Source organism: Pyxicephalus adspersus, chromosome 10 (assembly GCF_032062135.1).
Source record: "Pyxicephalus adspersus chromosome 10, UCB_Pads_2.0, whole genome shotgun sequence".
In the NCBI taxonomy this organism is placed as follows: Eukaryota; Metazoa; Chordata; class Amphibia; order Anura; family Pyxicephalidae; genus Pyxicephalus; species Pyxicephalus adspersus.
This window is the reverse complement of record NC_092867.1, coordinates 11,811,802-11,824,590: the sequence shown is the minus strand read 5'-3', so window position 1 is coordinate 11,824,590 and position 12,789 is coordinate 11,811,802. Positions and strand designations below refer to the sequence as shown.

General features: G+C 40.5%; 1 protein-coding gene across 2 annotated transcripts in view; it reads left to right on the top strand.

The window, feature by feature from the left end:
• The window catches only part of DNMBP (dynamin binding protein), a 46,806-nt gene that overhangs the window by 24,529 nt on the left and 9,488 nt on the right, over positions 1-12,789 (top strand). For both annotated transcript variants that reach the window (XM_072423258.1, XM_072423259.1), the window contains exons 2-9: positions 5,199-5,395; positions 5,490-5,589; positions 6,070-6,217; positions 6,474-6,491; positions 7,758-7,957; positions 8,414-8,544; positions 9,583-9,687; positions 11,421-11,549. In XM_072423258.1, the coding sequence (XP_072279359.1) occupies positions 5,199-5,395; positions 5,490-5,589; positions 6,070-6,217; positions 6,474-6,491; positions 7,758-7,957; positions 8,414-8,544; positions 9,583-9,687; positions 11,421-11,549 (1,028 nt within the window). The remainder of the gene's footprint in view (positions 1-5,198; positions 5,396-5,489; positions 5,590-6,069; positions 6,218-6,473; positions 6,492-7,757; positions 7,958-8,413; positions 8,545-9,582; positions 9,688-11,420; positions 11,550-12,789) is intronic.

Below are 12,789 nucleotides of genomic sequence, written 5' to 3'. Positions count from 1 at the left end.
TCCTTTCCTCTTCGTCTCCACGTATGGTTATTTAAACATTGTTATCTCCAGCCTAAAGCTAATGTGTTCTTAAGGAGTGATAGCCTGTCCAATAATCTTCGTCCATTGACTTTCACATTAATTTTATCATAACTGCCATTAAAAGAACACCACAATGGCATAAGTAGTAGGAAAATGCAGAACAGACTAGGTATATATAGGTATGCTATATACCTTTGTCATCAGAGCATTTAAAGATATAAAGCTGTATTTCTTATACTTTATAAAGCTCATAAATACATGAAATACAGGAAACCGGAGTCTTCAGAAATACCTATTCTGTCTGGGTTTCGGGGATCATGTGACTTCCTTCTTTTTCCAGGCTTGATCAATGTGCCATAGGGGAGGTCATTCACTTTCCGTATTCCCCAACACAGAGCTTACACAGGATTTTGACATGACGAAGGCGTTTCACACTGCAGAACACAGTTTCATCAGTCTATTGTCATCTTCATTGAAATGACATTATAGGAATGTCTAGCTGATTCTTTGTAAAACAAACCAATGCATATTGATGCTTTTGCATGCGCTTTTGTATGTTTGTTTTTTTTCTTATTACAATTTCAAAGTTTAACATCAGAGTGCAGCTTTGAGGGCAGCAGCATATTACATTGCCATCCATTACTGAGAGCATTATACTGACCTTTTCAATGGTTAATTAACAGTTCTTGCAGATTGCAAAATATACAAACTTTACAGCAAAACCTGCATAGAGGGAACAAGTCCTGAGTGTAGAGGAGGTAAGTATAAGTAGGTGGGCCAGTCAAATGAACTTGTCATTTTGCCTTGAAAGAACAATTGGGTTACCTTGAGCCATTGTTCAGGGTCACCCTCATTACCACCTCTGAATAGGTCTGGGCACTTTGCTCATGGCTATGGACAGTTTAGAGACATGGAACTAATAAATGACATTATGTTCCTGTTATATGGCCATGTAAGGTGAAGAGTGTAATGGAGCTCATGATCAAAATATTTGATCCTGGTCCAATGCAGATAATAAACCTCATCATTGACTTTTATTGCAATTCTGCATAAGCTTTGATACATTGTAGCAAAGATCAGTGCCAGAATTCCTATGATCATCCAGAAAATGAGAAGTTTTAGGAACAAGTGATTGACTGCCCACCGTGACCAATTATAATTTTTTTTTTTTATAAAATCTGGTAACAGGCAATTCTTATGTCTGTTTTCTATTGTACTTAGAATGGTACCTGTGATTGTTTGTGTAATCTCTGTGTAATCTGTGCTGTTTGTATGGAAATCAGGTGGTTTGGTGCTGAGCACTTTGCATACTCACATTGCATACTTCAGGATAAAGTTACACAGGGATTCTAGTTTGCATTTCATTGTGGAGAGGCCTGTAGTGCTATGAAACCCTAGTTAACCTCAATGACCTCAGTTATTTGTGTGTTTAACCACTGCGGGGATTCAGGTGCTTTCTTGTGGTTCTGTTATGGATTTAAGGATTTCAGAGGGTCCGCTGACACCGCAGACTTCTATGATCGCTCTGGTTTTGGCATTGCTTCATACTGACACACCGCTATAAAAAATGAAGGTTTCCCCCACGTCTGACCACTCAACATTGCATGGTTGCAGACAAATTTAAATGGGCTACATCTGTCTAGAGAGCTGGTGAAATATTATGGGGAGCCATGATGGACTCTGCACAATGAACATTTAATTCTCTGTTTCCAGATTTACCTGTTCATTCTTCACACATTGTTCCAAGTTCATATATGTAACACAAGCGGGGACTGCAGTCCTTGGCTGCCCCGTGTCAAGGTGTCCAACTTTATGCTTCTTATGGAAAAACCACCAATTGTAAGTCAAACCAGGAATTGTAAAAGTTTCCTAGGGAACCCCACGGGAGGTTTGTTTGGTTGCAGCAGCTTTGGGTTTTGCTGAAAGTAGACTGAAGTGTAGCCAGACACTTCCAGATTTCCTGGGGAGATTTAGATGGAGGGCTACAATGGCAAACATTTCTACTGAGACTTTTAACCACTTGTTGATAGTCGCTGCCTTGGAGTCATTGCTTCAAATTATACCAATACCAAGATGTGAATAAATTGCTCTGTGATGAAAATAAAATCTCCAATGTCATCCAAAAAGATTTTTACAAATGTCTTTTTCAGGAATGCTGCAATCTATTTTACTGATCCCAATGTAATTTCGATGTAAACCCCTATAATGGGGGTCAGTTGATCTCTGATAGACATGTATTGTATGGTGCTGTATTTTGTGCTGTATGTTACAAGCCATTCATTAGAATAATATGTATTGTCCAACTCAATCATATCTGCAAGATCCAATCAATGAATAATGGTAGCGTGAACAGGTGTATCGCTTTGTATAGTGTGCTTGTATCTATTTAAATGTCCTGTGTAATGAAATGCTGCAATCCATATTACTGACTGATCTCCATGTGTTATTATTATTATTTTTACACTGTACTTATATAGCGTCAGCATATTACACAGCTCTGTATATTGAAAAGGAATTATTGTACATGTAAACCCTAATAAGGAATGTTTTTGCTCCATATTGGAATGTTAAACGTGACCTTAATATTATTTTATTTAGAAAAACAAAAACTAATAAGCTGGTTCCACTAGTCCATGTTATCTCAATGCTCAGTAGTGCATTACACAGGCGTTGGTGCATTACTGTATCTTTTATTTAGAACAAAAGAACCTGTGATGTATTTGTGTTGCAGCTGAAAAAAAATGTGCAGGTTTGTTGTCTTTTTGATTAGCTGCCGATACCAATGAATTCCTGCAAAACACACATTCGTGTAACTTGCTGGAACATGCGTTAATAAGCATGCATTACCTCCACACCGGAGGGCACAGATGTTCCTTCCTGTAACAGGTAATGGTTGAGCAAAGTAGTCCTGATGCACAGCAGTAGCACGTGGTATTGTAAAATTCAACCTTAGAATGGCTCTACAATTATATTTTTTTATTGAACGTTATTAATAATTAGCACTCCTGAATTTCATCAGCAAGCAAATGTATATGGAGGCAACGGACCAATCTTTCCTTCTCTTTCATTCAATGTATTTGATAAAATCCATTTTTTTGCAGATTTGGGTTTTTAATTTTTCGGCTTTTATTTCTCTCAATGCTGATTGGCTGTGAGATGCTTATCAGTATGTGCCTTGTGTTATCACTGTGTGGACTGTGCACTCAGGGAAGAGCGTTTTCTGTTTTGTTGGCGTTGTTAGGTGACCGTCGTCACTATGTCGTTTATCAGTGTCAAAGGTTCCCGGAACGCCCAGCTAGTCACTTGTCTGGATCTCGCACATTGGGTCCTCCCTCCCTGTTGTTACAATACTGCCTATTGATAATGTGTTGTTTGTTAATGGTCATTGATGAATTTGGGAGTGTAATAATGTCTTTGCATTAGTGGGCCGGATCTGAAGGGTGGCCATTGCAGACCTCTTTGCCTAAAAATACTAAATGCCTGGCTGTCATGCAGATCTTAGAGCTTCAGTGTTTTAGATCTGATTATCTGACATCTGATTATTTGTTCCTTGTCCATGATTTAGATGGTATTGTAGTCTATTGTGGCCGCCCGCTTATTCATCTCATGACAGGCTGAATTGTGCGTTCCCCTAGAATAAAGATTGCAGTTATCCATTAGTTATCACCCTAATTATAATGTATGTTTCTATTGTTAGAAATCCCCACAGTTAGGCTATGTACACACATTCAATGGTTCTCGTCCGTTCCAGGGCTGACATTGGACGTGGATCTTGCGTGTGTACAGCACTCGTCGTCCAAAGGACCGTCCTGGTGGATCCACGGACAGCGAACAATTGTAATGCAAGTGAAGGGAGAGAGCGCAGCTCCAGGTGTTGCTCAGTCATTCTCTCCCCTCTCCTCTTCATAGAGCAGAATGGTCCTGTATGTACAGAGCTCGTTCATGCATCGTGCAGTCGTTTGTCATTCGTGAAATCCTTTCCAACGACAATTATTGCACATGTGTACATAGCCTTACTATCCTGTTGACATGCAATTGTCACCAGTACAATTTCTGACAATTGTGTCTGCTTTGCCTTTTATAAACAATTTTTATACATTTTGTGTGGCAACCACAAGAAATGTCTCGTTAAACTCACGGCTGGTGGAAAAGCGTCCACCGGGGATTGGCCCTTTTTAGATTGATGGATAGCAGCAGCAGGACCCCATTACACTAGTAGTCAGTGATAAATGACCCTTTACATTGGTGGTCACTGAAAAGAATGCCTAAATTCATTGGTGATTGGTAAGAACCATGCCCCAGTTACATTGGTGGTCTGTGTAAAGAATGTCTCATTACATTGGCGGTCAATGAAACGAATGTCCAATTACATGAGTGGTCATTGGTAGAACGCATCTTTACACTAGTGGCCAGTGGAAAGGGTGGCCATTGGTGGGGACAGGCCTCTCTTTGCAGCTTTATTTGTAGTTAGTAGGTGAAGAACTTGTTACATTGGTGGTCAGTTAGAAAAATCCTCCCATTACACTGTTGGTTTTACAGATTTCTGAGTTTCAAAAACTTCAGAATGCTCAAGGAACCCTCTTTGCAACCTCATTCTTGACTCTCGAAGAATAAGAAGTACCCAGATAAAGAAACGTTGATTTGTATATATTTGGTACATTTTTGACATGGGACACAGAAGTCCTTCAATGAATATTTGAGCCCCGTTACTGTTGCCATTTGAGGATTATCACAGAGACGCTCAGATCCTCTTGGTGCCAGCCGGGCAGTCTGTGACCCTCCTTGGAGCATCTGTAGTACATCTGTCCATTTTATGCATGTTATTGTGATAAATACCCCTTATGGGGCATGAGGAGATCTGGAGCAGGTGGTCTTGGTGGGGATTATCCAGTAATTCCTCAGCAACTCTTTAAGAGATTATACACCAAGCTTCTTCAATATCTGCACCTAAATTTCTGAGTTTGCCCTGGATTTTGGATTTTTGTGCCATTTACAATAAAATAGCCATGTGTATTGTCTAGGAATCACAAGGAGAGGATAATCTTGGTCACCCCAATGAATGGTGTCATAATTAAGGATCAGGGGATCTATATGATTACAACAATTAAAGTAGATTTGGTTTGGTTTCTGGTCCATTGATTTCACATTGCTGACAGGACAATGAATCTTCTTTACAGATATGACTCTGTTGTCCTCACAAGTTGAGACCCTGGAGGAGGCGCCATCTGCCGCGTCTGCCGCCGAGAACTCGGAGATGAGGATGTTGGAGAAGAGGTCAAAGGTCATTGAGGAGCTGTTACAAACGGAGCGGGACTATCTAGGAGACCTGGAGACCTGTGTGGAGCACATCATGGTTCCCTTGCAGGCAACACAGGTAAGATAAGACAATTCTTATGGGCCCAAGGGTGGACAGACTGGTCATAAACTGACTGTTCGTCAGTAATGTATTTTTTTTTTTTTCTTGACAGATGACATATGTGGATTTCGATGTATTATTTGGAAATATTCATTCTGTGATTGATGTTACCAAGAAACTTTTAGGAGCTCTGGAGAACTGTGACTCTGTTGGTGAGTCTTTTGTTTGTCCCTGGCATTGTTTGTCTGGACTGCAGCAGCAACCTGCACAATATTCGTAACGTGCACAATAGCTTTATTTTAGTTTCAAAAACCAAATTGTTGCCTATTGGGGAGATTTCTCTTCGATTCCTGGCAAGGAAATAATACTTTAAGGGGGCTTAGAACCTTTGACAATGTTTTTGTTGCGTAGCTATGTTGGAAAAAAGATTAACCCAGAAAATCACCAAAGAGTCACCCAAAATATTCAATATATATATTTATATGAAATACTGTCGGAGGCAGTGGACATAAAAGAGGAAATGGTTAGAGAATGCTGTGTCTCTTGACTGGAGGCATTCACCATTGCCCCTGAAGACCCACACATACAAACTCAGTTTACAAAGTGGGAGTTGAAGCCAGGAACCTAGGTGAAAGGCCCAACAACTAAACCACCATGATGATCATGTAACACTTGTTGTCATTTTTCTTTAGGCATCATATTCCTGGAGCATCGGGCAGAGCTGGAGTCTGTATATAAGGAGTATTGTCAGTATCATGAAGAAACCATTGCCCTTCTGGAGACCTATGAAAAAGACGACCGATTCCAGAGACACCTCCAGGAGTGTATGGAGACTGTGAAGTAAGATCCCCCTCACTATCGTTTATTTTCCTTTCTTCCATGCAGGACTGATATTTCTCTTTTTACAACATCACGTTATATTTACACTATTAGATGTATATGTTCCAAACTAAATACTCTGAACGGTCTGTCCATCTGCATGTCATATTCTATGTTTAATTTTCTTCTTTGAACTGCTAAAATGTTTTTGTTTTATTAGCTATTAATTGTTTTTTTTTTTTCTTCTTTCTTTTCGTTGCGTTTCTGGATGATAAAGGAGTCTGTACCAAGAATGGTGAGTCCACAGCATTGTCTGTTCACTGTCTCCAGGCCTTTCTCCAATGCTCCTTAGATTCCTTTGGAACATTCTTTCATAAAACTCTGTGCATCTCCTGACCCCCTTCTGTTTTATTTCATCTCTGATGTTTACATGCTAAAATACATTCATAGGCCTTTCGAAAGCATTTAGAATGGCATCTGTAATAATGCGTATAGACAGGTATTGGAATTCAATGGTATATCCCTGTGCTGTACTGCTCTGGTTTATGTCCTGTTTGCATATACTCTGTAGTGTTCTCTCCAGCCGCTTTTAGCCAGGCACACCACCCGGCACTTTTTAGCAACCACCTTACTGTTTTTGGGTGAATACTGATAAGTTGGGTCACAATAAAGGGGCTGCCACCTGCCTACAATTTCTTCCCACCTAGCTTAAAAGAAATTCTGGGTTGAGCACTGTTCTGGTGAGGGAAGGGACCCTATACAGATGTTTATTCATGTTAAGTCGTATCTACTGCCTTAGCAACTGAAGAGCTCTTAGTAGATCTTAGGTTGTGTTCAAAGTGCCTGTTTTGATATCATACAAATAAAACTATTGGGTTCTAGTTAAGTTCAGGTAGCTCAGAAGTTTGTCTTATGCCCATGGGTATCATAACATTTAAGCAGCATGCCCTGACATTCCCCTTCCTGTCCGACTGAGGTGGTTAGACAAACCTATCTCATAAAAAGGCTTTTTAGTGTTCAGGTCCAGTAGGGGCCCACATTGTGGCAAATACCATTTAAAATAGGCAGTGTTCTCCCCGGCCCCTTTTAGCTCGGCGCACTACCCAGCACTTTTCACAGTAACTACCTCGCTGTTTTTGAGTGGTTACTAAAAAGCTGGGTCACAATACAAGGGTCAGCACCCCCCTACAACTTCTGCCCAAAAATTTCTGGGGAGAATACAGATTGGTAATGCAATCTCTAAAACTTGTAACCTGTCATCATAAAACTGCATAGATTGTTGACCTCTCTTGCTGAAAATGTTGCTACCCTCTAAGTCAATGACCAGGAGCCCACAATGCAGCAAGTGAAGTCACATCTTATCTGACCGGTAAAGATCAGCAACTTGGAAAGTATTGCAGCCAGATGTTCAACATAAGCTAAGATGTAAAATTTTCTTTAGGCTGTTGATAATAAAGGCTCGCAGTTCTCATGTGGCAGGTTTTCTTTAGGATCTCAAAAAAATGTGTTTTATGTTCTTGTATAATTTGTGTCCTCATTGACTATGTGTCTTCTTCTACAGGGGCCGCACCAACTACATAAACCTGGGCTCTTTTCTTATTAAGCCGGTGCAGAGGATCATGCGCTACCCTTTGCTTCTCATGGAGCTGGTTGGAGCGACTCCTGACTCCCACCCGGACAAGAACCCCATTAAAGATGCTGTACGGGCAGTAAAGGAGATCAACGTCAATATAAATGAGTACAAGAGAAGGAAAGATCTGGGTGAGTTGTGGAAAGTCTTCATGAATTTCTAAACTTCCCTGTTTGCTTTTGATTCACTTCTGAAGACCAGAAAACATTTTTCAATGTATCCAATGTAATGACATGAAATTCTTCCTGGTATTGACCTGGAAGACGAAATCATTTAAGAGAATAGACAGGACGGGATGGCAGTGAACGAAGTTGTAGGGTAGTGCATGGAATCGGTTTAATTTAAAGTCTTCTACATTCTACTGTCATTCCAAAATAAAATATATGTCATGGATAGCTTTTGTATTTTTTGGGTTATAAAGTCGTATAGCACATCAGGGGGTGAATGAACCACAAGACTTTGAATGACTTGACAGCTTTTCTAGAAGTCCCAACTGTTTACCTGAAGAAGGATATTTTGCTTTTGGTGTTACATGCATCGGTGTTAATGTTATGTTATGCTTAAATATTTAATATCCTTTATTTCAGTTGTGAAATATCGCAAAGGCGATGAAGACAGTATAATAGACAAGATCTCTAAACTTAATATCCACTCGATCATCAAGAAATCTAACAGGGTCAGCAGTCACCTGAAGCATCTCACAGGCTTTGCACCTCAGGTAAATTATCTTTTACATGTTCAGGTGTCATTTGTGCTGTCCTGGTATTGTATGTTGTATATATGTTCTCATTACCAAAAAAATCTTTAATGAAACCTGGATGAAGTTTCATGCTTGCACTTAGAATCTGACATTTCTCCTCAGTGGGGTTCCTGATGGTGATCATCAATGTGCTTCCAGCTATTGGTTCATTGGTTGGATCCTTCTGAAAGCACTTGACACTTTAGGGTTTAGGGGTATGTCACCCACCTCTTATCCTCCCACGATGAAATACTCTGACCAGAGCAAATGGAGCAGCAGGGGAGCATAGGATATCCCATGCTATCTATCCCATAGGTCAGGGGTGCCCACACTTTTTTTCCTTGCGAGCTACTTTTAAAATGACCAAGTCGAAATGATGGTATTTGGACTTAATAACTCCTGTGCGCAATAGAGTTTATTTTGAAAGGCAGGGCTCCGCGATTGTTATGCAATCACAGACTCATTGTTATGCACATTTCCTATAAATACCACTAAAGTATTTTACATGGAGATACTGTAAGATATCCCTGCACATTCCATCACATTGCGATATGAAATTTGTTGTGTATGGTTTATTTAGAACTCTATAACTGTTACCAAAATGTTTGTTTTTGGGTATAGTGGGGAATTTGGGGAGTTGGAGAGAACTAATGTTCATGTCTTTTTGTTGGGGAAATTTCCTGTAATTTCTGGTCAGTCTTGGTGTCAGGTGATGCCAATAACCAGAAATGGGGGGAACATAGGTCAATGTGTCAGAAGTTCTTACTCTCCCCACTCTTCAGTCTTTTATAAATTTGAGATAAAGCTGTTAGTAGAGTTTTCTATTTGAACATTTTTAAAAGTCAAGAAGTTGTATTCAGTAATACAAAATGAGCTGGTGCACAGGAACCAATCAACATTCTCCAGCGAATAGCAATCATTTTTGATTGGCTTCACTGGTGAACAAAATGCATCAATTTTGTGGATGGTACACTCAGGACCTGAGTCTAATTCTTCCTGTACATCTGTGTATGACAGATCCGAGATGAAGCCTTTGAAGAGACAGAGAAGAACTTCAGAATGCAGGAAAGGCTGATCAAATCTTTCATCCGGGACCTGTCTGTGTATCTCCAGCACATCAGGGTAAGGCTTGTTTGCTTTTTAACTGTTCTGACATGTAGGTGAAATGAAGCCAGCTCTCATCAGATATAGCGATGACCTGTACAGTCCAGAAAGGGTTACTGGTATCATTTCTGAACATGTTTGCCAACCAAGCATTTGATGAACTTTGAGCTTCACTGTTCTTCAGCTTATGGCTCAATAAATTCGTATAAGTTCTTGTCTTTTATGTGTTAGGTGAAAACAAGACTGGTTAATGGAAAGTGTAAATGCCACTTGTAGCAGACAGTCATTTCCTATGTTTTCTTTGTCAGGCACCGATACATGTTGGCTTGAGTACTGCTCATAGGGTTAAGTGACTGATAAAAGAAGGGTGTGGGGTGGGTATCCAGGTAGTGGGACTTGGATGTTCTCTTCTGCCTGTGTTAAGTTTTCAAGTGTGCCCATAGCTTTAGTTAGATAGAGTTGGGCAATATCTATATTGTGATGAGGTAATGTGCATCAGTGGCATTCTATTTAGTGTAACTGGCAGCAAATATAGCACAAAGCAATATACAGCAATGCTACCTGCACCTTTTTATGTATTTGGCAGCCCAGTAAACTATTGGGCCACCTTAATGTTGCACATGTTAAAACATAACACGTGTACAGTAACTGCACCTCAAAAATGTAAGTGGGCCGTAGGAATGTCCGCTTCCTGCACTTGTCTTGCTGAAAGATTTCTCTTTACTGTTTTGGATACAAACAGAAACTGGGAAAAATCTCTCCAAGGGGAAAGGAAATTCCTTCTTAGTTTTCACCAGAGCATTCATCTTCATTGAAAGAGTTTCCTTCGCTTTCTGTTCTGGTGGCAACTAAAATGTTGTATTTTTCAAATTATTATTAAATTTATTATTATTAATAAACAGGATTTATATAGCGCCAACATATTACGCAGCGCTGTACATTAAATAGGGGTTGCAAATGACAGACCAATAGAGACAGGAGGAGAAGACCCTGCCCCAAAGAGCTTACAATCTAGTAGGTGGGGGAATTTAAACACAATAGGATGGGAGATATGTAGTGGTGGGAAGTAGTGATGGTTTCAAAAGACATATAAAGATAGGTAGGCAAGTTAGAAAAAAATGGGTTTTGAGTGCTCTTTTAAATGAGGCAAGCCGAATAGGACGAGGAAGACGGCTGGGGGAGTATTTTTTACCAGGTCAGAAATGTAAATAAGACAAGAACTGTGGAGGGATTTGAAGGCAAAGCACAGGAGCTTGAATATGATTCTAAGGTGAAATGGAAGCCAGTGTAGAGATCTGCAAAGAGAGGCAGCAGAAGAGGAACGGTGGGAAGGATGTCTAAATACTTTTTTTCCCAAGACAATGATCTCCAGGACTGATAAATAGGTGATTTCCCCAACCATAAAAACAGAACAGGGGTTCTAAGTGTTTCCTACCACAAAAATAAAGGTTTAGGCTGCGGAATGAGTTTATTTTAATTATCCTGTCTTGGAAATAAAGTGTCAGAGAGAGTGATTTAGTTTTACTGATTAGAGTTTTTTCTATTTGCTGTATTTGTGATGTGTAGACTGCTGGGATTTTGTTCTGTCTTTCATCACATTTACAATACAGAGTGGTTCGGAGGAATGCATTCGTTTGCTCACCTCGGAGAGTGGTGGCATGTGGGGGGAGGGAGTTGGCCGCCCCATTGTGGCATACAGTGCTTGTTCTGTTCCTGACATTCCCAAGCCATGTTTTCCTTGTGTGTCCTAGGAATCTGCCTGTGTGAAAGTCCTGGCTGCCATGAGCATGTGGGATTTATATGCAGACAAAGGAACCAGTGACCTGGAGAGGTTTCAGAAAGCCCATCGCCACATCAGCGAGAAGCTCTTCACCGAATTTGTAAGTGCCCCTTTATTCAGTGTCTGCTACTCTACACACCAGAGGCATTCAGGGGGTTAAATAATAACTCCACTGAATATACTGAATACCAATAAACCTAACACAAAATTGAAATTTATGGGGTTGCATTAGTTAGAAGTAAATAACTGGAAAAGTTTACATTTTGAAGGGTTCCATTACAAACCTTGATTCTTATGTGTGTTTGATACATTACAAATGAAAACCACATCAGACCCCCTGGTATTTTCAGAAATCTGGCGTCCCCAGCATTTAGCTGTGAAATATGTACATGGAAAGGGTTGGGTCATTATCACTGGGACAGGGAGGTAACACGGCTCTAACTCTTCCCTATTATACTAAAATGTAGTGGCGAGAGACCCCCTCACCTTCTGTTCTGAGACAGGACAGAGAGATAATGATAGCTAACCTGTTAGCTAACCTAAAGTATGTTCCCTGAACTTTACCCCCTGCACACTGATAATACCACAGATAGTTTAGTACAGGTAATCACACCTGTTTACATTCCAGTCTGATGAGAAGGTCAGGGTGTGCCACAGACACTGAGGATTCAGGTGGAAACCAGTGAAAGGTGCAATATTTAGTAGGCCAGGTGTAGGCATAAAGCAGTAAAAGAAATTATAGACCATGTGACTAGAACTGTCAAAGCTTAGGGCCAAGTGGACGTCTAGGGGTCCAAGTTACAATCTTAAAGATCCTGAAGTAACCCAAGCCCAATGGATGCTGAGGGACCCCAGCTACAACCTTCATATACTCACAGTAACCCATGCTCAATGGATGTCTAAGAGCCCAAGGTACAACCTTTATACACCTACAATATCCAAAGCCTAGTGGATGCCCAGGGGCCCCTCATGCATTAAACCAAACATAATGGATGTTTATGGTTCCCAGCCACAACCTTAATGCTCCTGCAGTAGCCCAAGGCCAATGGCTTTCCAGGGACCCCAGGTACAACCTTAAGTCTTATGCATTAAACCAAACTCAATGGCTGTCTAGGGACCCCAGGTACAACCTTTTATACACCTACAATAACCCAAGCCCAGTGGATGTTCAGGGACCCCAGGTACAACCATTATACACCTACAGTAACACAAGCCCAATGTAAGTCCAGGGACCCCAGGTACAAACTTTATACACCTACAAAAACACAAGCCCAATGGATGTCCAGGGACCCCAGGTACAACCTTTATACACCTACAAAAACACAAGCCCAATGGATGTC